This window comes from Pelodiscus sinensis, chromosome 1, assembly GCF_049634645.1.
Source record: "Pelodiscus sinensis isolate JC-2024 chromosome 1, ASM4963464v1, whole genome shotgun sequence".
Lineage (NCBI taxonomy): Eukaryota > Metazoa > Chordata > Testudines > Trionychidae > Pelodiscus > Pelodiscus sinensis.
This window is the reverse complement of record NC_134711.1, coordinates 124,141,157-124,165,312: the sequence shown is the minus strand read 5'-3', so window position 1 is coordinate 124,165,312 and position 24,156 is coordinate 124,141,157. Positions and strand designations below refer to the sequence as shown.

Sequence of the window (24,156 nt, the reverse complement as noted above, 5' to 3'; positions counted from 1 at the left end):
CCCCCCGCACACACACGAGGTACAAGCTGCCCTTCGCCGTCTCTCCCCCTCACACAGCCCCAGTACACGTATGTACACACGCCGAGTACACCCTCAGTGCACGCACATTCACACCCCGAGTGCACCTCAACCCCCAGGGGACACGCACCGGGCCAGCCCCCTACGCGCACACACCCGGAAGGACACGCCCCGGGCAGCTCCAGCCCACCCCGTGCACGTGCGTGCGCACAGACAGACAGACACACACACGCACACACACAGTCCCACGTGGCCCGCGCCAGCCCCGCCTCCTCCCCGGTACCTGGGCAGCGCCTCCCGGAACAGGCCCGTCAGCCGCCGCACGGTCTCTAGGCAACCGGGGGCCTCCGAGAGCCGCTCAGCGCCGGCGGCGCGTTCCAGCTGCTGGGCCACAGCGGCCAGCGCCGCCTCTAGCTCGGCCGCCGCCATCTTGCGCCTCGCCCCGCCCCCTGGCCAGACAGAGACCGCCCGGGCCCGGCCGCTCGAGGGAGGGCCTGACGTGCGTGTGCAGGTGGGGAGGGGGGGGAGGTGCGTAAGGCACAGATATCGCGGGGGGGCTGACACGCACGTCCCACTTGCGTAGCCTGCGCCAGCTTGGCACGTGCGAGCCGTGGGCATGGGCTGGATGCGTGCGCGTGCGTGGCTGGGGTGGCGCATGTCCTGGGGTGGGGTTACATTCAGCCCGAGCGGGGCTCTGGAAAGAGCTTCAAAGCTGCAGGAGCCCTGAGGCCCTGCGTGGCGGGAACCCTGGACTCTGGAACATGCAGTGAGAGTGGAAGCCCGGGGCTGTGCGCAGCTATCCGAGAGTGCCTGTGTGTAGATGTGTCCGTGGAGGTGTATGATGTGCATGCGTGTAGGCAACTGTACGTGAGGGTTGCCCATACCTTATATTTGCATTATTGGATGGGTCCTTAATTTTGCGTGACAGAATGGTTGTGCCAGTGTTACAAGGGAATGGGTAGGTCTTGGGGGGGGGGTAACAAAAAGGTGTTATATAATTTGTGGGCAGTTCCTCACACACCCCTGTGTGTAAATGTACATGTGTAAGATAAATATATATATATACACACACACACACACACACAGAGTCAAAAGCTGTATAGTGATAGAAATGTAGCCGTGTTAGTCCAGTGTAGCTGAAACAAACAGGACTATGTAGCACTTTAAAGACTAACAAGATGGTTTATTAGGTGATGAGCTTTTGTGGTCCAGACCCACTTCCTCAGATCAAATTTGGCCCACAAAAGCTCATCACCTAATAAACCATCTTGTTAGTCTTTAAAGTGCTACATAGTCCTGTTTTTTGTAAAAGCTATATAGTCATTTAAAATAACATAATTAGAAGTAAAACAGAAACCCAGATTTAGGAAATGTGCAATTAAGTTTCCATCACCAAATTTAACAAAGGGATGGTTGTTGCTTCAAGCATTAAACTGCACTAAACTAGAGTAATCCCAAATCTACCTTGTTAAATCTCAAACATTTCAAAGCCAGTCAGCTACTTATGTTCAAATTAAAACTGAAAGGTCTATTCCAGTGGTCCCCAACCTTTTGGGGCTGCTGGGAGCCCGGGGGCGGGGACACGCATGGGCCGGGCACACAGGGGCAGGGAGCCCAGGTGCGGGGCCACCCATATGCTGTGTGCCCAGTGCGGGCGACACCCATGCGCCGCACTCCCAGGGTCAGCGCTGCTTCTGTGCAGCACGCCTGGGGTGGGGCTGCCCATACGCCACGTGCCCAGGGCCGGCGCTGCTTCTGTGCCGCGCGCCCAGGGGTGGGGACGCCCATACTCTGCGTGCCCAGGGCCAGCACAGCCCTTGTGCTGTGCACCCGGGGGTGGGGCTGCCCATATGCTGCACGCCCAGGTGCTGGCACTGCCCATGCACCACTTGCGTGGGGGTGGCCCCAATCACTTGGGTGCACAGAAATGGCCCAGGGGGTGCCATGGCGCCCATGGGCACCACATTGGGGACCACTGGTCTATTCAAATGTATGCTGAAGAACAATGTTTCTCAATCAGTGGTATGAGTACCCTTAAGGGAGAAGTCTGGGAGGTATGTCAACACAAAATTTGAAAAAACTTGAATTTTTGTTTTAAGTTTTACAGCATTTTATTATATTTGTACTTTTTAAACCCAAAAAGGTCATCACCCACCCAGCTACAATTGTCAAATGTGTTGCAACTGTAGAAAAAAAAATCTGTGTCTGAAAACTAGGTACTGGGGGTACTTATAATTTTTTTTAAGGGGTACTTTATAAAAAAAAAAGTTGAGAAGCACCGCTGTAGATGCGTGGACTTTGTTTTTGGGCCAACTACCATGCATCTGCCTTCAAAGGTAGACTTGGAAGGATTTATTTTTTATCTGTAAACATTGATTTTTTGCTGTGCACATGCACAGAAAAAATATTTCCATAAAATAATTGAAATTTTCAGTTAGACAAAGTAAGAAAAATGCTTCTTGAGACCTTATTAGAGTTTGATTTAACGATAAATCCTCTATTGGTATCCAAAATACTGAAACTGCCGAATTGCATTATGAGGACCCTTGAAGAAACACAGCCATAGCCAAGAACGATCAGTTCCCAGTGTCTAGCCTAAGCAAAACAACTTGAGAATACTTCCTTGAACCATCAGTTTATCCATAAACAAATTAGTGTTATTTCTTGAACCACTGTTGTTTCACTACAAAAACCCTACCCATGCTCCACTAAAGTGTTCTGATAACTGGATCAAAATTCTGCATCAGTTCAATTGGGACTTAATCCTCTCCTGACTGTTGGTCTTGGGGTCTCTGCTTTGCTTGTCTCCCAACACTGGACCCCCATCTACCATCACCACTTGGCAACCCTGATTAATTCAAGCTTCTTGGATTAGTGAGATCCATCTCTCCTTTTTTTTCTCTCTCCCTAGATATAGCCCCCTGACTCTGCCCTATATGATCAGTTATGATTGCTACCCCTAACTTTTTTTAATGAGATTTAAGTTAGATTTAATATTGTAACTGTTTGTTTGTCTGGCTCTCTTGTATGGTTACCACCTGGAAATAAAAAACTTTCACAATTAAGCTGGTTTCCTCTTTCTTTCTCCCCTTTCCCCCACTACCCCGGAGGCGAGGAGGGGATTATTTTTGTCATCCACATTGACTCTGCAACAACGCTCCTTGTACCTAAGCTAAAAATCCTGTGGAGTTTGCTTAACACGGGGGTTATTAGCAGAATGATTTTGACATGAAAGCGGGGTAAGGGACGTGCTGAACATGGGGTGTGGAAGAGGGTGGAAGCTTAAAGTGCTGTGTAATCCAAGGGCACAGGAGGGTCACAGCTTGGCATTGCTGTGCAACCCAGCCTACTGAATCCAGGGACATATAAGGGATCCTCTTGTGAGTACTGATTAACTGGTCCTCTCAAACATGCTCTGTTAGTGGGTATGAGTGGTTGTGTTCATCTGTTTCTTGGATGGGAAGAACCTAGTACAGGGCAACCTAGATTCTGCAGGATAGCTCCAGTGGGAGGGAATTGGCAGAAGGGAGAAGTAAAGCTCCATATGAGAACACAAGCAACACATTGACAGAATTATCACACAAACCTCCCAGAAGAGTAACCCGAATAAATAAGCACACCCCAAAGTAATGGGCAACTGTGGTAGCACCTGACTCTTCCCACACTGCTGGTGGGTGGAGAGAGAAGGAGGAGACAGACAAGGGCACCAGCTGCCAGAAATGAGAATTCACGATAGAAACTCTTTCAGCAAATGGCGGTGGGAAATAAGGGCAATGGCACAGTTAGAAGGGCAAGTTCTTCCCAAAAGAACCATGAAAAAGTAACCATCCTGAGCACCTTTTAGTTCACTCCTCTGTCTTGGACCAATGGAGGCCCTCAGCTTAGTCCTGTGGCATTGTGAGACGTTAGATAACCCCTTGTGCCTCATATCATGAGTTCCACTATTTATCTAGTCTTAGCCCTGTTGAATCTTTCTGAGATGTCTGTCTGTAAATGACCCAATTAAAACTTCTGAGGTTCATTTCAATATGTCTCACATACCTATAAAAACAATAGAAAATTAACAAAAATAAGGAGTGATGAACAGTGTGATACACTGGGATACCAGCTGTGGCTCCCTTACATTGTCCTCAAGCTTCCTCCAGCACACATAGGGCTCGTCTACACTGGCCCCTTTTCCGGAAGGGGCATGTAAATTTCATGAGTCGTAGTAGGGAAATGCGCGGGGGATTTAAATATCCCCCGCGGCATTTAAATAAAAATGTCTGCCGCTTTTTTCCGGCTTTTAAAAAAGCCGGAAAAGAGCGTCTACACTGGCCCCGATCCTCCGGAAAAAGCGCCCTTTTACGGAGGCTCTTATTCCTACTTCAAAGTGATAATAAGTAGGAATAAGAGCCTCCGGAAAAGGGCGCTTTTTCCGGAGGATCGGGGCCAGTGTAGACGCTCTTTTCCGGCTTTTTTAAAAGCCGGAAAAAAGCGGCGGACATTTTTATTTAAATGCCGCGGGGGATATTTAAATCCCCCGCGCATTTCCCTACTACGACTCATGAAATTTACATGCCCCTTCCGGAAAAGGGGCCAGTGTAGACGTAGCCATACAGGTAGGGAGACACCTAGCTGCTTAAAGACACAGACCTGGAATCAGTACTGCATAGGAAGGCTTCAGCTAAGGAATTGCCCAGCACTCAAAGTGCACACCCCTTCTAGAGTGTAAACTCAAAACTCTATTGTGTAGCGCTGCATAGAGCACTGTACAGCTCCTGAAATTCATTCCCTCCCTCAATGTGGAAGAAGATACGCACAACTTTATGCCCCACCAACCCTGTTATAAATTCCACAAACTGGTTTTAGAGAAAAACAAAAGTGGCTGTGTCTAAACTGGCAAGTTTTTCCACTGTCTACACTGGTCGCTTGAATTTCCGCAAGAACACTGACTTCCTACTGTCTGAAATCAGTGCTTCTTGTGGAAATACTACGTTGCTCCGATTCGGGCAAAAGTCTTTTGTGCAAAGCTTTTGTGCAAAAGGGCCAGTGTAGACAGCTCAGATTTGTTTTGCGCAAAAAAGCCCCAATCAAGAAAATGGCAATTGGGGCTTTTTTGCGGAAAAGTGCGTCTAGATTGACATGGATGCTTTTCCGCAAAAAGTGCTTTTGCAGAAAAGCGTTCGTGCCAATCTAGATGCTCTTTTCCGCAAATGCTTTTAACAGAAAACTTTTCTGTTAAAAGCATTTGCGGAAAATCTTGCCAGGCTAGACGTAGCCAAGTAAGTTTATTAACTACAAAATATAGCTTTTAAGTGATTATAAGGGATAGCAAACAGAACAAAGCAGATTATTCAGCAAATAAAACAAAAGCATAATATAAGCTTAGATACTAAAGGAACTGATTTACAAGCAACAATTTCTTACCCTAAATTTTAATTAAATTGCCATGTCTCTTGAAGGCAAACGCCTTTTGCTTGCAGCTTAAAATTCCAGGTTTTCTTTTAATAAGCCAGGAAACTTTTCCAGACTCGGCAGAGTCCATCTTTAACCCGTTTGTTTCTTAGATGGTCTTAGCAATCATTGTGGAGAATTAATCCTGATTATCTCACTTCTCTGCCTTAAATAGGTTTTACATATGGCAGGAACACTTTGTTTTCAAGTGTGGTCTCTTCCCCCGCCAGTGGAAAAATACTGGTATTCCATCATGGAATCCAGGACCAGGTGACTTAATCACGTGACCCTGCAGTACCAAAGCTGTGTGAATCAGAGGCTGTTTGTAGCATCCCAGGAAAGCTTCTCAGAAAGGTGGGAGATTAGCATTTGCAGAGATCTATTATTCTCCCTAATCGCCCATTGACTTGTCCCCAGTTAGCTAGCCAACCAATTGCATTTTATCTGGTGGGCATTACCCAGGAGCAAACACTTTTGTAGTACAGATGAATAGTCAATATTCCTAACTTAGGTACAACAATGCTCTTTCACAAAAAGGAAGCAAATGAACCCTCTTTTGTCCTGACTGGAAGGGAACCTGGCAAAGAACTGGGAGAGGTGATTGATGCAATGCCACATTGTCATGGAAGCAAGTGGTATTGTAGAGAAATCAGATTGACACACAGTGCAGCACAGAGAAATTCAGCCTGATTCACAGCCATTGCAGATTATTCTGCCTCATTTGCTGTATACCTTTCAAATTCCGCAACAAATTAAACATTTCCTTAATTTTTGATTGCTTGTTGTTAACATAAGAACATAAGAACGTCCGTACTGGGTCAGACCAAAGGTCCATCTAGCCCAGTATCCTGTCTACCGACAGTGGCCAGCACCAGGTGCCCCAGAGAGGGTGGACCAAAGACAATGATCAAGCAATTTGTCTCCTGCCAGCCCTCTCCAGCCTCTGACAAACAGAGGCCAAGGACACCATTTTCTCCCCTGGCTAATAGCCTTTTATGGACCTAACATCCATGAATTTATCCAGCTTCTCTTTAAACTCTATTATAGTCCTAGCCTTCACAGCCTCCTCTGGCAAGGAGTTCCACAGGTTGACTACATGATGTGTGAAGAAGAACTTTCTTTTATTAGTTTTAAATCTGCTACCCATTAATTTCATTTGGTGTCCTCTAGTTCTTCTATTATGGGAACTAATAAATAACTTTTCTTCATCAGCCCTCTCCACACCACTCATGATTTTATAGACCTCTATCATATCCCCCCTCAGTCTCCTCTTTTCTAAACTGAAAAGTCCCAGTCGCTTTAACCTCTCTTCATATGGGACCCGTTCCAAACCCCTAATCATTTTAGTTGCCCTTTTCTGAACCCTTTCCAAGGCCAAAATATCTTTTTTGAGGTGAGGAGACCACATCTGTACACAGTATTCAAGATGTGGGCGTACCATAGTTTTATACAGGGGCAGTAAGATATTCTGGGTCTTATTTTCTATCCCTTTCCTGATAATTCCTAGCATCCTATTTGCCTTTTTGACCACCGCTGCACTCTGTGTGGAAGTTTTCAGAGAACTGTCCACGATAACTCCAAGATCTCCTTCCTGATTTGTCGTAGCCAAATTAGCCCCCATCATACTGTACGTATAGTTGGGGTTATTTTTCCCGATGTGCATTACTTTACACTTATCCACATTAAATTTCATTTGCCATTTTGTTGCCCAATCACTCAGTTTGGTGAGATCTTCTTGGAGTCCCTCACAGTCTGCTTCTGTCTTGACTATCCTAAACAGTTTGGTATCATCTACAAACTTTACTACCTCACTGCTTACCCCTTTCTCCAGATCATTTATGAATAAGTTGAAAAGGATTGGTCCCAGGACTGACCCTTGGGGTACACCACTAGTTACCCCTCTCCAATCTGAAAATTTACCATTTATTCCTACCCTTTGTTTCCTGTCTTTTAACCAGTTCTCAATCCAAGAAAGGACCTTCCCTCTTATCCCATGGCCATGTAATTTACACAAGAGCCTTTGGTGAGGGACCTTGTCAAAGGCTTTCTGAAAATCCAAGTATACTATATCTACTGGATCCCCCTTGTCCGCATGTTTGTTAACCCCTTCAAAGAACTCTAACAGATTAGTAAGACAGGATTTCCCTTTACAGAAATCATGTTGACTTTTGTCCAACAAATTATGTTCTTCTACATGCTTCACAATTTTATTCTTTACTATTGTTTCGACTAATTTGCCCGGTACTGAATTTGTCAGGATCGCCTCTAGAGCCCTTTTTAAATATTGGTGTCACGTTGGCTACCTTCCAGTCATTAGGTACGGAAGCCGATTTAAAGGATAGGTTACAAACCACAGATAATAGCTCAGCAATTTCCCGTTTAAGTTCTTTTAGAACCCTTGGATGAATGCCATCCGGTCCCGGAGATTTGTTAACATTAAGTTTTTCTATTTGTTCCAAAACCTCCTCTAATGACAATTCAATCCGGGTAGTTCCTCAGATTCATCACCCACAAAGGACGGTGCAGATTCAGGGATCTCCCCAACGTCCTCAGCCGTGAAGACTGAAGCAAAGAAATCATTTAGTTTCTCCGTAATGGCTTTATCGTCCTTGATTGCTCCTTTTATAGCTCGATCATCTAGGGGACCCACAGGTTTTTTAGCAGGCTTCCTGCTTCTAATGTACTTAAAAAACATTTTGTTATTTCTTTTTGAGTTTTTGGCTAGCTGTTCCTCAAAATCTTTTTTTGCTTTTCTTATTACATGTTTACACTTGATTTGACAGTGTTTATGTTCCTTTCTATTTATCTCACTAGGATTGGACTTCCACTTCTTAAAAGATACCTTTTTGTCCCTCACTGCTTCTTTTACATGGTGGTTAAGCCACGGTGACTCTTTTTTAGGACTCTCGCTATGTTTTTTAATTTGGGGTATACATTTAAGTTGGGCCTCTATTATGGTGTCTTTAAAAAGTTTCCATGCAGCTTTCAGGGATTTGGCTCTAATCACTGTGCCTTTTAATTTCTGTTTAACTAACCTCCTCATCTCTTGTAATTCCCCTTTTTGAAATTAAATGCCAGGGTGCTGGACTGCTGAGGTGTTCTTCCCACCACAGGGATGTTGAATGTTATTATATTATGGTCACTATTCCCAAGCGGTCCTGTAACGGTTATATCCTGGACCTGATCCTGCACTCCACTCAGAACTAAATCGAGAATTGCCTCTCCCCTTCTGGGTTCCTGCACTAGCTGCTCCAAGAAGCAGTCATTTAAGCCATTGAGAAATTTTATCTCCGCTTCTCTTCCTGAGGTGACATGTATCCAGTCAATATGGGGGTAATTAAAATCCCCCATTATTACAGAGTTCTTTATTTTGGTAGCCTCTCTAATCTCCCTCAGCATTTCTATGTCAGTATCCCTGTCCTGGTCAGGTGGTCGGTAATATATCCCTACTGCTAATTTCTTATTATTGGAGCATGGAATTTCTATCCATAGCGATTCTATGGAACATGTTGATTCACTTAATATTTTTATTTCATTTGATTCTACATTATCTTTCACATACAGTGCCACTCCGCCACCCACCCAGCCTGCTCTATCCTTTCTATATATTTTATATCCCGGTATGATTGTGTCCCACAGATTTTCCTCATTCCACCAGGTTTCAGTGATGCCTATAATGTCTATCTCCTCATTTAATACGAGGTACTCTAGTTCACCCATCTTATTAGTCAGACTCCTAGCATTTGTGTACAAGCACTTTAAAAATTTGCCACTGGTTATTTGTCTGCCCTTCCCTGATGCATTGGATTCCTTTGTATGCGGTTGTTTGTCAGCTCTGGCCCATGGTTTGCCCTCTCCCCTCCTCTCTTTCCAACTAAGGTTGTTCCAACCTTAACAATGTTCTTTAACCATTTTTTTGTATGAAACTTATTTAGTGGGCTATCAAACTAACTTACAGGCAGACATAGTCCCTTGCTGCAAAGAAAGGCAAAACAGACATGTTTGGAGTGAAAGGGACACAACACAGAAGCAAATTGATCAGAGTGAGAATATTGGGGAGATTCCCAAATCTGAGCCTTTTTTTTAGGTGACAAATCTGAAGAACTGTCCTGGATTGAGGTGTCATTAGAGAAGAGTTTGGAACAAATTGATAAACTTAACAGTAACAAGAATTATGAAAGAACTCAAATGTGAAGTTGCAGAACTATTAACTAGTAACCTATCCTTGAAATCAGCTTCTGTACTGGAAGATAGCTAATGGGATGCCAATATTTTAAAGGGGCTCTAGAGGTGATCTTGGCCATTACAGATCGATAAGTGTAACATCGGTACCGGGCAAATTAGTTGAAACTATAGTTAAGAATATAATTATCAGACACATAGATGAAAATCATTTGTTGGGGGAAGGTCAATATGAATTCTGTAAAGGGAAATCATGCCTTATTAATGTACTAGAGTTCTTTGAGGGGGTTAATAAGCATGTGGACAAGAGGGATCCAGTGGATATAGTGTATTTAGATTTCCAGAAAGCCTTTGACAAGGTCCCTCACCTAAGACTCTTAAGTAAAGTTAGTTGCCATGGAATAATAGGGTCCTCTCATGGACAGATAACTGGTTAAAGAACAGGAAACAAAGGTTAGGAATAAATGGTCAGTTTTCAGATTGGAGCGAGGTAACTAGTGGTGTTCCCCAGTGGTTTATCCTGGGACCAATCCTATTTATAAATGATGTGGAGAAAGTGGTAAACAGTGAGATGGCAAAATCTACAGGTGATGCTAATTTGCTCAAGATAACAAATGGTCTGGTAGCACTTCACTGCGCCCACAAAAGCTTATGATACCGTGTACATATTTTGTTAGTCTATAAAGTGCTACTGGCCCATTTGTTGTTTTTTCTGTACAGACTACCCCCTGAAGCTTCTGCTTAAAATAGTTAAGACCAAAGCAGACTATGAAGAGCTTCAAAAGAATCTCACAAAACTAGGTGATTGGGCAACAAAGTGACAAATGAAATGTAATGTTGATAAATGTAAGTAATGCACATTGGAAAAAATAATCCCAACTATGCATACAAAATGATGGGGACTAATTTAGCTATAACCGCTCCAGAGAGATCTTGGAGTCATTGTGGATAGTTCTCTAAAAACATCCACTCAGTGTGCCGCAGCAGTCAAGAAAGCAAACAGAATGTTAGGAATCATTGAAAAGGAAAATAGAGAATAAGACAGAGAATATCTTATTGCCACTATATAAATCCATGGTACGCTCACATCTTGAATACAGCATACAGATGTGGTCACCTCATTTCAAAAAAGACATATTGGCATTGGAAAAGGTTCAGAAAAGGGCAAAAATGATTAGGGGTTTGGAATGGGTCCCATATGAGATTAAAGAGACTAGGACTTTTCAACTTAGAAAAGAGGAGACTAAGGGGGGGGGGGGGAGATAAGATAGAGGTCTATAAAATCATGACAAGTATGGAGAAAGTGAATATGGAAAAGTTATTTACTTGTTCCCATAGCATAAGAACTAGGGATCACCAAATTAAATTAATAGGTAACAGGTTTAAAACAAACAAGCGCACAGTCAACCTGTGGAACTTCTTGCCAGAGGAAGCTGTGAATACCAGGACTTTAAAAGGTTCAAAAAAGAACTAGATGAATTCATGAAGGTTAGGTCCATCAATACTTATTAGCCAAAGTGGATAGGAATGGTGTCTCTTGCTTCTGTTCGTCAGGGTCTGGAAATAGATGACAGGAGAGGGCTCACTTGATGTTTACCTGTTTCTGTTCACTACCTCTGGGGCATCTGGCTTTGGCCACTGTCGGAAGACAGGATACTGAGCTAGATGGACCTTTGTTCTGACCCAAAATGGCCGTTCTTATATACTTATGTGTTTATTTCATGTTTGGGGGGATTTGTTTTATTGTTTCTATAATATTATATTTATTATAAAACGTTTATATTTTTATTTAGAACAGCAAGAAAAGCAAAATGCAGGAGGCTGTAAAAATGTGTAAGTCAAAGCAGGCCTAAACTTACATATTAGAAAGCTGGAAAATGTAAATTTAGACTCCCTAACATTTCACATCAGCAGAGTGAGTGTAAGTAGATTGAAAGGATTTGGGATATAAAGAAGTCTATGAGATAAGAAATTAGTCACCTCCTTGCACATCACCACTGCCTTGAGTCTATATCATTATGATTTTTAAAATGATACACATCACCTAGGCAATGCCATTAGAAGATTCATTGTTTCAATGAATGTGTGTAATTTGCTCTTTAGCTTGGCAGTGACAAGACAGTGTCTTGCAGGACAGAGCAAAGCTGGTATGGTGTCTCCCCACTTGCCTCCCACCTCTCCCCCCGAGCTCACTTCACACTGTTCTCCCTGCAGGTTAAATTCCACACATTTCACAGCTGCAGCCTCTCCCCCACCTAAGCTGAAAATACCTCTTGGGCTGCTTGAACTTGAATCCTCGCTGACTTCCTCTTGGAGTCTAACAAGTATAACCTTGCTCTCCCTCCCCATCCCCTTTGCACACCAGAACGACCCCCTCAGCTAATTCAATCATATTTTATTGGCATAAGAAGTTATTTAAGTGTTGCCAAAGTATAAACCAGACAGATGCTTCAGCTTGCTGTCAGAGATTGATTCCAGCAAACATTTGGCCAGGATGGGACTTCATTATGTTTAGAGATTTATCCCCATACATGGAGAATCCAATTGGCAAAGGGCTTCACAGTATGTATGGGATAAATCCCCATATATAGGCCTTTATCCTGCCTCAAATGAAGTCAGTGGAAAAACTCCCACTGACATCTATGGTGCGGTGCAGGATCAGGGCCACCCTGAGCATCTGCCTTGGAATATAGTCTCATGGTGTGCTTAGTGGTTTAATCCCCAGCACATAGCCTGGCCACCACTGCAATTTTCCTTTCCTTTACAACACATCATATACACCTCAATGTGTACATGTATACATGCCCCAATAATATAGCTTCTTCTCTTTCTTTGCTCTTTCTGTGCTATGCTGATGTGTGCTGGGGGAGGATGCTGTGGCCAGAGGTGGCCCATGCCTATAAGCAAACTCAGCAGCCTCCTAGGGTGCTAAATTAAATGGGGCGCCAAATTCCCTGCCACTTCCTCTTCCCGTAACGCCTGGTGTCAGCCCCGAAGGAGGAGCTTGGCGGCTTCCCGGCGCCCGGGGGGGGGGGGTTCAGCTCTGGGGGAGGCAGCACGCGGGGGTTCCCCTGCGCCGTGGGATGGGGAGATGAGGAGGTCGGCCCTGGGGGAGCGGCACGTGGGGGTTCCCCTGCATTGCAGGAGGGAGGGTCGGCCCCGGGAGAGATGTGCGTGGGGGTTCCCTGTGCCACGGGGGGGGGGAATTTGGCCCTGGGAGAGGTGTACACCGGTTTCCTCTGGGGGGGGGGGAATCCTGGGAGGAGGCAGGTGCAGGGGACTCTCTCTCCCCCACTAGCACCCTGTTCCCTCTCCCCACTCCCCTGTCCTCAGCCACAAAACTCCAGCCCCAGTCCCCTTCTCCCCAGCCATGTGGTGATAATGGCAGTTAATGCAGAAGAGCGTAATGGACTATTTGGGATTTGTAATAATAAAAATTATAATTAACATTCGTAATGCATTTTTATTTGAAATCGTACTGAAATATCGTCTAGCTGTTGTGTACAAATCTATTCTGAAAATTTCGTGTCTCTATTTTAATCTGAACATTGGCTGGATGGACAAACCGAATAATTATGCCTGTTTAAATAAATATGCTTAAAAACATTAAATGGAAAATAGGAGCAAAATGATTCCCAGTTTACCAAAAACTTCAACCTATATCTGCCCTTAGGGCTTGGGGGGTGGCGCCGATTGCATGGGTTACCTAGGGCACCAGTTGCTGGCAGCTAGTCTAGGGCCATCCCTGGCTGTGGCATGTCAGAAATGAAGAGTCCTCTAGAAAGTAGCAGAATGCCGTGGGTCTGTTTTGCTGTATCTGCAATAAGAGAGCAAGAGTGAGTGGATGGGTTGCTGCTGAGCGTGTGTAGAAAGAGCATGGCTGCTGCTCAGACAGTGATGGGCAACCAAGATAGGGAGTGGGCCACATGAGTGGTCCTCCTTAATCTCAATGGGCCACATGATTGCCACTGGTGGGCATCCGGCAACCCATGACCCATTGGGGTTTCACTTGTTCAGAGCTGTTCAAGCTCTGGGAGGGAGGGGCAGGTGCAGGACAGAGCATGAATCGGTGGATCTATGGCACTCTGAAAGAGCTAGGAGGGAGTAGGAAGCATGGAGCTCCAGTGCACCAGAGGCATGGGAGGGAGAGGGACAGACAGGGATTCGTGGACTACAGGTGGAATCTCAATGGGTCGCATGCAGTCCGTGAACCCCAGGTTGCTCACTACTGGGCTATGGTGTATGGGGAAGAGGGACTAGAACAGCTCTGGGTAAAGTACATTTGCATAGCAAGAGACAGAGTGGCTGTTGGGATGTACATAGGACAGAGAAAGGGTGACAGCTAGGATTCAAGTTCAGGCAACAGGAGAGATTTTTCAACATAGCAAGAGCTGTGAAAAGTGTGGAATGTAACCTGCTGGAGGTGTGGCCACAGTAGTGAGGAGGGAGCGGAGGGGAGCAGGTCTGGGAACAGATCACTTTGCTCTCTGTCTTGCAAAATAGCAGATGCCAGATATTAGGTATGTGCTTAGGGGACATTTGATGTTAATGTCCATGTCACATTTGTCCAGAATCTCAAAAGTGTGCATGGTACTTTACAAAGGGAGGAAGGATGTTACTTGCCTTTCCCCCAAAGAACTTACACTTTCAATTGCTGTTAAGATGAGATCAAAGTAGGGGAGATAACAGCAGGGAATGGGGATGTGCACTGAAACAGACCGTGTTCACTTGGGGGACATACTACTGTGACATTTTGGGGATCACTCAATAAGGGGGGGGATCAGTCACCACTTCCTTTGTAATACTGGGTACCTTATACTATGCTGATGTGATTCAGAGCCCTGACACAAGTATCAGTTTACAAGCATAAAGGTCTCACTCTGGTTCCATCAACTTAGTTTACTCCTTGCATAGTGACCTCAATAGCCCTTCTAGTCCCCAAGTTTCCCCATATCTGTCCCTTGAGTTCTTAACTACCCTACACTCAGGCTTTTCCCTTCTGGTTCATCATCTCTGAAGGAGTGAAACCTGCCCCCTGGCTATCTGTCCTTTTGAGGCTGCACTCACCAACCAGACCACACAAGAGAGACCTGCTTATGGAGAAATAAATAAAGTTTACTTAAGAGAGAAATCACAGATTCAGAGATAGAATTGTAAGAAAAAGGAAACACATACAAGTAAGTCTCAATCTCAGGTGCTACATTTCTGTAGTAGCTCATTTCCCTTCTCATAAGAACATAGAACGTCCATATTGGGTCAGATCAAAGGTCCACCTAGCCCAGTATCCTTTCTGCTGACAGTGGCAAATACCAGAAGCACCAGAGGGAGGAAAAGACAAAAGGTAATTCTCACGTGATCCCTCTTCTGTCACCTATTTCCAGACAAATAGAGGCTAGGGACACCATTTCTGCCCATCCTGGCTAATAGCCATTGATGGATCTAATGTCCATGAATCTATTTAGCTCTTTTTTGAACCCTGTTAAAGTCCTAGTCTTCACAATCTCCTCTGGCAAGGAGTTCCACAAGTTGACTGTGCACTGTGTGAAGGAAAACTTCCTTTTGTTTGTTTTAAACCTGCTTCCTATTATTCTCTAGTTAACAATTGCTTTCTCAGTTTCCCAGCATGCCTTCTATCAGAGGGGATTCAGCATTTCATGAACTGTACCCTTCTTAGACACTGGCAATCCATTTCTGAATAAACCTCTCTTCAAAACTCTTCCCTTTTGAACAGAGTTGAAGTTTTCTTTTGTTTTCCCTCTCAAAATGTGATAATTTGTGGTTAAGGATAAAATAATGTCACAGAGGTTATGGAAATCACAGATTCTGTGACTTTCTGTGCAGAGGAATCCCTAGTACAGTGCTGGGTGCAGGACAACTCCCCCTGCTCTGAGTCATGCTAGGGCTGTGACAGGTTAACTGGTTAACTGGTAAGCCTCACCTTTGCTGGGCTAACACCCTCCCCAGCCCCCACCTACTCCAATTTAATCTGTTAACCAGTTAAACATAAAGATTAACTGATTAATTAAATGGGATTTTACATCCCTAGGCCATGCCCCCACTCCACCCCGTCCCACAAACCCCCTGCCCCACCTCTTCTCACCCCTGCTCTGCCCCCATTCCACCCCTTCCTCTGCATTGTCCAGTCCCCTGTCCCCCTACACCCAGAGGTGCAGAGGAATGGGGCTGGTGGTACTGCTGCCATCCCTGGTAGTGCCCAGGCCCTATTTCCCCTTTAAGAGCTGGGGTCCCCAAAGAGCAGAGCTCAGGGCTACCACCCGAAACGCTCCTATGGATTCTACTTCCAGGACATTTTTCACTTCAGTCACAAGCCTTGGGAAGAGTCAAAGCTTTCAGCTATCATGGGTGGCAAGGGGACCTGGAGCTCCCAAGTGGTGGTGGGAGAACATGAAGCTATTAGCTCTGGAGGCAGCTGCTGGACTCTTCTCCCACTCCCACAGCAGGGCTCCGGCTTCAATTGTTGTTCCTGCCCTATCAGCCCAACCCATTGTTTTTAGTATAAGTCACAGTCAGGTCACAGGGTTCCATGATTTTTTGTTTATTGCCCGTGACTTTTACTAAAATAATGGATAAAATCTTAACCTTAGTCTTTGTTACACAGAGAGAAACGGCATCCTCCCTTAGTTTTTCAAGACCTTAGGTTATCTTTTTAGTCTCAGTACTTTTCCATCAGCTTTAGTGGTCCACCCTTTACTTGCCTTAGGTTGTACAATAAAGGTTCCTGGAGTTAGCTTTGTGGAAACAACTAGCCTGGGAGATGCCCCTCCCTGCCTGATTGCTTCACCGTATAACTGGGAGGTGATGTTCGAGTTGCATTCTGATTACAATAATAATGTACTACACATGTGTACATTCATAATTATAACCGTGTTTCCTCATGACCATCAAGTTGACAACATTGTACTCTTTCCTGAAAGACCTCCCTTGACATATACCGATGCACAGTAAATCGTATACAACCTAATTGTGAGAAAACAGAAAAGGTGTGGGTGATGGCTTTAAAAATTTTTTTTAAAGGAATACATTGCATGAGTGACACTGATAGGGAACATTGTATGCCAACATATATCTATACAAATTGATATTCTCTCCTTGTTATGCTTCCCAATATCACACAGATCCTTCTAAATGGAGTTTACTTCAGTTCTTCAATCTGCAGATTTCTATTATATTTCAACAATAGCTAGCAATACTCTAGATAGCTGAACTTTCGCAGGAAAGAAATATTTTTCAAAGAAAAATATCCTAAGAAAGAAAACCAGAGGAATAACATCTGAGCATCACCAGTAACCAGCTTACACAAGACCTGTCTATAGCCTGACATCTAGTGGAGATAAAACAATATTCTGCAGAATAAAAAGTCCACATTTGACAGACTTACAAAGTAAATAATTATATAGAGTTCATTCTTTAATTTCAATTTACATTGCTTAAAAAGAAGTTTATTATAGGTTCTGTGTGCCTTTGTCATAAGTTAAAAATACATTACATATTTCCCTTTACCCTACACCAAAATGAAATTAAACATCCAAACAGCAACATACAACAATTAATTTTTGGAACCTTTCTAAAAAATCAGTCCCATATTATTTTAAGAAGTGTTACTTAAAATAGCATTACCAGTTAATAACATAAAACGAATGACATTATTCCTAAAAATATTTACTAAAGCGATACACAGATTAAGATCTAGGAAATAATGGCTTCAGTTCTTAATTCTCCTAAACCTTTTATCTTATTTGTGCATCAATTTTCCCATCTACACTCATAAAGCTACAATGAGAATTAGTTAATTTTGGGATAGCATTATGAACAACAAAATCTATATAGTCATTTATTTTATTGTGAGTCATAGATGTTTGATTTGTATAGGAAACTTTCTAAAGAAGAAACACAAGTACTAGAATTAGAGTACAAATAACTTCCTCAGAAGACATGGGGCACATTCATTAAGCACCAGGCTTCAGTTTATTTGGGATTTAATTCTGATATACAGGAATTTTCATTTACTAAACAAGAAAACCATCAAGGAACTGCTCTTATATAGGAGACCTGAACAAAGAAAAGATACTTTTTCAACTGGTATGTAAAGGCATGTCACCAAGTTCAGCTAATTATACCTCTGAAGGGAAGCTTTGAATCTATTCATATTTGGTATTATTTTTCACCTTATCACATTACCAGAGTGAAGATTTTTTAAAAAGGTTAGTGATACAGACATGCTGATTTTTTAAAATTAGTCTTTTGACTTTATTAAATAATCAATTACAGAGATTAAATCAAATAGGCTGATTCTTCATCTATTGGTTACTAGACTTGCCCTCTACAGAACTTAAACTTAATGTAATAACTCCTATTAAAAAGCTGCTAATTACTTGTAATAAAGTTTTGCTGGTACCCAGATAATTCTATTTCTTGCAACAACACTTTATAACTCCTCTGCATATGGAACAAAATAACGTATCTGATTATTTGCTTCCTTTAGTATATAACTACTGATAATTATTAAATCTCTTTTTTATACAGGATGGGAATGACAGAAGGATTTAGTTGTAATTTTTCCAGCTTATGCATGAATAAAGAAAGGCATGAAGGAGCTATAGACAAGAACTTCAAACCAGAGAGAGGCTCAGACTTTTATCTGAATAAAACAAAAGTGCTGTTCCAGCCTGTGTACTATCCACATCTCTAATGTTTCAGCCAATTGCTTTTACTAGAACATGTTTTTACTGGGCACATGACATTACATACTGATTTGTGTACTTTCACGCAATCATGCAATGTATTGTTAAATTCAGTTGTTAATCAGATACTTACAGGTAGATACAAAGTATTCTATAGTAACAAGACATATAATTTATGTTAGGGATGGATGGGGCTGCTTTTTTGACTCATCTGAAATAGTGGCTTTTGATATTCACTTAATACAAATATTAGTTTCACTTTAGAGAGGGTGGAGCAGGAAGTGAGGTAATGGGAAGAGGGTGTTGGCTAAATGTCTTGAAGGCAGGAACAGGAAAGGGAACTCAGGCACCAGGGGATGGTGGCAAAAGGTGCTGGGTCATAGTAAAAGAATGACTGGTGTCCTGTGGAAGCAGTCATTTAAAGTATCTGGAGCAGATCCGAACCCTTGGAGTCAATGCAGGTATGTCTACACTACAGCACTAATTCAAACCAACTTACTTCGAATTAGTTAATTCGAAATAAGCTAATTCAAATTAGTTCATCTAGACCTAAAAACTAATTCTAATTAGCGTTTTGCTAATTCGAAATAGCATGTCCACATTGAGTGGATCCTGAACTGAAGTTAAGGCTGGCCAGAACCAGTGCCAGCAGGGAATCAAGTTAGGACTTAGAGTGTGGAGCTGCTGCCTCAGGCTAGCCGAGGGCTGAGCTTAAAGAGACCCGACCCCCACCCTGGACAGACAGTTCTCAGGGTTCCCCGCTTGCTTGTCTAACTCAATGAGGGACAGCAAAGCAGTTCTGTCTTGGAGTGCTCTGAGTGCCCACACTCGGCACATCACAGCACTCGGCCATCAGCCCGGCTGCACTTGCCACAGGTTGCCATCCTGAGGGGGGGGGTCAATCGGGGGGCTGTCAGGATCCAGGAGGCCCTGCAGGAGAGCTTCCACCCCGAGGAGCCTGCAGAGCCACCCCAGTCCTCCCCATCGGGGGCTCGTACCCCATTCCTCCCTCACCTCCTTCCACTTACTCCTCCCTAGCCCCCCTTCCTGATGTAAAAAATAAAGGACACGTGTGTTCAAAAATAGAAACTCTATTTAACAAAACTGTGTGTGGGGGGGTTAACCTCTAGGTAGACTTGGAAAAGGAGGTGGGAGAAGGTGGAAGAGGGAAGGGGGAAACCTGGGAGGAGGGAGCTGGAAGTGGGAAGCCAGGGGAAGAAGGAGGAGGGGAAGTATAAAACTATGGTATGCCATATCTTCAGTACTGTGTACAGATGTGGTCTCCTCACCTCAAAAAAGATATTTTGGCCTTGGAAAGGGTTCAGAAAAAGGCAACTAAAATGATTAGGGGTTTGGAACAGGTCTCACATGAAGAGAAGCTAAAGAGACTGGGACTTTTCATCTTAGAAAAGAGGAGACTAAGGGGGGATATGATAAAGGTCTATAAAATCATGAGTGGTGTGGAGAGGGTGACTAAAGAAAAGTTCTTCATTTGTTCCCATAATATAAGGACTAGAGGACACCAAATGAAATTAATGAGTAGCAGGTTTAAAACTAATAAAAGAAAGTTCTTCTTCACACAGCGCATAGTCAGCCTGTGGAACTCCTTGCCACAGAAGGCTAGAACTATGACAGAGTTTAAAGAGAAGTTAGATAAATTCATGGAGGTTGGGTCCATGGAGTGGTATTAGCCAGGGGGTAGGAATGGTGTCCCTGGCCTCTGTTTGTGGAAGGCTGGAGATGGATGGCACAAGACAAATGGCTTGGTCATTGTCTTCGGTCCATCCCCTTCGGAGTACCTGGTATTGGCCACTGTCGGCAGACAGGCTACTGGGCTAGATGGACCTTTGGTCTGACCCAGTACGGCCGTTCTTATGTTCTTATGTTCTAAGCTGAGGGCTCAGGGTCGGAGGTCTCCCTGGACCAACTTGATTTTCATGCAAACCTACTCCTGGGTTCGCATGTGGCCTTTGGTGGCCAGGATGGCAGCTATCCTGCCCTACGCGGCCACTTTCCTGTGCCTAGTGCAGAGATCTTGGACATTGGAGGCCTCCCTCCAAACCTCAATGAGGTCCACGATCTCTGCACTAGACCAGGCGGGTGCCCGCCTCTTGCGGCCCTGGGCAGGCTCCTGGGAGCCGCCAGCCTCGTCCTGGGAAGAGGTGGCAGTGGGTGGCTGGCTCATGCTGTGCCAGGTGCAGGGCCTGCTGGGTGGGTGCTGACAGGCTTGCAACTGACACGAGCACTGTAGCCAGACCGTGCCCCATTAAGGGCTCTGGGGCCAGGAGGGGGCAGAAGAGTTTCCCTGGTTTGGCCCAGAGTGGCCACCAGGGCAAGCTGGGAAGGGCTAGCCTCCCACTAGTTCGAATTAAGTGGCTACACAGCCCTTAATTTGAACTACTTAATTCGAACTAGACGTTACTCCTCGTAGAATGAGGTTTACCTAGTTCAAATTAAGCGCTCCACTAGCTCGATTTAAATTCAAACTAGCGGTTTGTATATGTAGCCCCCATTAAAGTTAATTCAGACTAATGGCTGTTAGTTCGAATTAACTTTGTAGTGTAGACATACCCTGGGAGATTTGCCATTAATTTCACTGGGGGCAAGATCAAGCCCTATATTTTGTTTTGACTCATACTCATCCAAATATTTTTAAAGTGGCCGAATCTGTATGAATGTGAATAAAAGGTTTGTCATGTCCCTGAGGCCACATAGTAATACTGAGGTGAAATTTACACCACTATCTATTCTGAACAGCTAGTGAACATAGGCTCTGGTTTTTGGAATATTGGATTTTTCACTGGTCAATAGAAAAATCACATGACATGTCAAAATTAAAATAACAAAAGCATAGTGTTTTTTAATAGAAGACAAAGGTTTGTACACTTCTGTGTTGTTCAACAGGGAATCCGGGTATGGTGTGTGCCTTCATTCCTGAAGAAGGGAGTGCCGAGTAAAGAGGAATCTATTATAAATCACATTTTTAGTGAGAATGGCAAAGCTGCATAAAACTCTTGCCTTAGGGAATCTGTCTAATTTGTCAGCTAAAATTCAGTGTCTTGACAGAAAACTAGTCTATTCATGCTGCATGGAGACTAATTACCCAAAGAAAGAATCTGTTCAGGGAACTGTCAACAATGACTTAGTGATGGCATGATCATTGAAGGTGGGGGGGGGGGGAGATTTCAGAGCTTCCAAAATCAGTGCAGTTTCTCCTTCATAACGTGCCAGGCCTTAGCCAAGTATCAGTTCCATATCACTCTCTCACTTACACATCACTTCACAACCTGGGGTGTGGTGTCACCAATGGAGAATGAAGTACCATAATCATGTGTTATTCCTAATAAACTGAAAAATAGGAAAAGAACTTGCAGAAAAGGAAAATTCTAAGAGACAAAGCATTATAAATGGAAATGGTGTTTCACTAGTGGCAATATGGAAGGTGCAATGAATATGAAAGTTAAGCACCATATCTATAGCAATAACTTTCTTTGGGTATTTTTTAAAGGTATAAGTGTAATCGTTTCCATACAGTGTACATCATGTAAAGCAGAAGAAAATTTAACATAAGTGGAGTTACATCAGATTTGTAGCTTGTCAGAGAAGAATTTGTCTCTCTAGGTCTTAGGGTAATAAAAGCCACTCTGATAATTCTTTAATTACAAATTCTTCAATCATTCTTTAACCATAATTTATTCTCCAAAAGAAATAAGAAAGTTATATATAATGGAATAGAGTTAATCTTCTGTTAGTGGACCAAATTCTAAATGTCTTGAATATCTGCCTTTCATAATGATAGCAGTGAAAGTTTCAGGTGCTTAGCATCCCTCAGGATCTAGCTCAGTTCTTAGTTGGGCACTGATGAAAGCAGGAGTGTCACCTAAATAGTGGCTGGAGTCCCAAAGGAGTAAATCCCCTATAATTATCATGTTAGTCAAAGAACATAGCAGTGGTCACCACATCTCAGGATCAAGTCATAAGTTGTGATCCTTCAAGGTGAGCAGACACTCAGAACTTCACAGGATCCAACCTTGAGGAAGGTCTTCAGGATTGGGCCCAGTTAGCTTAAAAGAAAACTAGTGCCCTTGCTGAAGAAGGCTTAAAACATGTAAGACAGTTGGGTCAGGAAAGGGTGTATTCAACCACGACCACATCTGCTTTTCTTTCACAACACTGGGTTCAAAAATAAAATAGTTAAGAAGCTGCTCATTACAAGAAATCATTATTACAATTAAACAAACATGGAACATGCCACTACTAACTAATTTAGACCCTAATTCAACAGAGAACTTTAATGCATGCTTAACTGTAAAAATGTGAGTAGTTCTACAATGTTCTTACAATGGGACTACCCTTAAAATTAGGCATGTGTTTAAGTACCTTCATAAATCAAAGCCCCACTGCTTTATTTGATTCACAAATAACATCAATAACTAGTTATTTCTCAAGGAGGGCAATAAAAAATGAGCATAACTGTCCAAAAAAAGGCAATGTTTACTTTTAAACAAAAGAACACTTTTGAAATATTAAATAAAGAAAGGTTATAATATCCAAGCCACTCCAACCCAACTAAAAAATAGTGATATAAATTAATGATTTACTCTGGGTTTATATATCTGTTTGCTTTGGTATTCATAAAAATGCACTGTTTCCTTAGCGACCTGAACATCATACATAATTTAGTCTATCCTTGATCTAAAGTACACCCTCTTAAGGAAATGCATACAGTTTCTCAAGAGAACACTTTTCCCTTTCTCATTGTTTATAAAGGAGGAAATAATGAATTGGTTTGTCCTGAATAGGTCATTTTTGATCTTTTCTTTTCTCCCCATTACTAATGATACCTGAAATTTAAACACTCATCAACATCTTACTCAATCACCCAATTCACAGGACGCTTCTAACAATGCCCTCAGTCTTAACAGAGAAGCACCAAATTTACTCATTTTATCTTGAAATATCATCCACCGCTTTCCAACAAATTCATTAAGCTACAAAAGACTAGTTTCTGCCTCTCTACCCCCATCTTCCTTTTAAACAGAGCCTGATTCTCCACCACCTTGTGTGTTGTAGGCTCATTTACACATGTGCAAAAATGCATACTCCGATATGGTAGCTTTTTACACTGACTTAGCACTCACATGACTGGATTCACAGATGTTTCGTGGTCCCCTTTGTGCTGGTGTATATGGAGGAAGGAGGGTATGTTTGCAAAGCAGTTGCATGGCCACTTTCCCAGCTTCTCCAATACCTTGGCAGAAGATGACTTTTACGGGAACTATGAACCCAGTCCTCTACCCCTCCCTTCATTGCAAAATAATCTTGTTCAAACAAGTCAGAGTTGTGGGGAAAGCAGCTCAGATATTCTTAAATCCTGACAGGTCTGCACCACAGCGAACTCCCAGAGAGACCATTGTAGCAGGAGCACAAATTAAGGCTGCCATGAGGAAGCAAAATCACTTCTCTTCTTTCCCTGTCTGCGATAGTATCGACATGGGCATGAACATCAGGAATGAGCATATGTGCGAATGGCAGTACAAGGTAGAAAGCACTGGAGAGTCAGGGCCCCAGCGAATGTAGTGTTCCTGAGAAATGATGGATGGATAGCCCTGGAAACTCCCCTCAGCAGATACAGCTCAAGCATGAACTTCCTTACACTATTCTGCAGGATCAAAAACAGCAAGGAGACTTGTCAAACAATGTGGTTTACATGGCAAATAAAAGTGTGTGCCAGATGATGTTTTAAATAAAAAAAATTCTTGATATAGATGCACAATAAACAAATAAACACAGGCTTAACCTCAGAATCATTATAGAC

At 43.3% G+C, this 24,156-nt stretch overlaps 1 protein-coding gene and 1 long non-coding RNA gene across 5 annotated transcripts in view; one reads left to right on the top strand and one right to left on the bottom strand.

The window, feature by feature from the left end:
* The window catches only part of ATXN10 (ataxin 10), a 159,560-nt gene extending 135,926 nt beyond the window's left edge, over positions 1 to 23,634 (bottom strand). The window contains exon 1 of one of the 4 annotated variants that reach the window (XM_006127756.4): positions 23,480 to 23,634. Coding sequence is in view for 3 of the 4 variants with exons in the window: in XM_075900001.1 (XP_075756116.1) it covers positions 302 to 447 (146 nt within the window). In the remaining variant the exon portion in view is untranslated. Of the gene's footprint in view, positions 1 to 301; positions 548 to 23,479 lie in introns of those variants that run through there. The other 3 variants (XM_075900001.1, XM_075899999.1, XM_075899998.1) reach the window with 3 other exon arrangements.
* On the top strand, positions 393 to 18,652 carry LOC142818687 (uncharacterized). The gene is made up of 3 exons (XR_012896273.1): positions 393 to 529; positions 11,430 to 11,469; positions 18,181 to 18,652. It is a non-coding gene; the product is annotated as an uncharacterized LOC142818687 (long non-coding RNA).
* Positions 23,635 to 24,156: the final 522 nt, after the last annotated feature.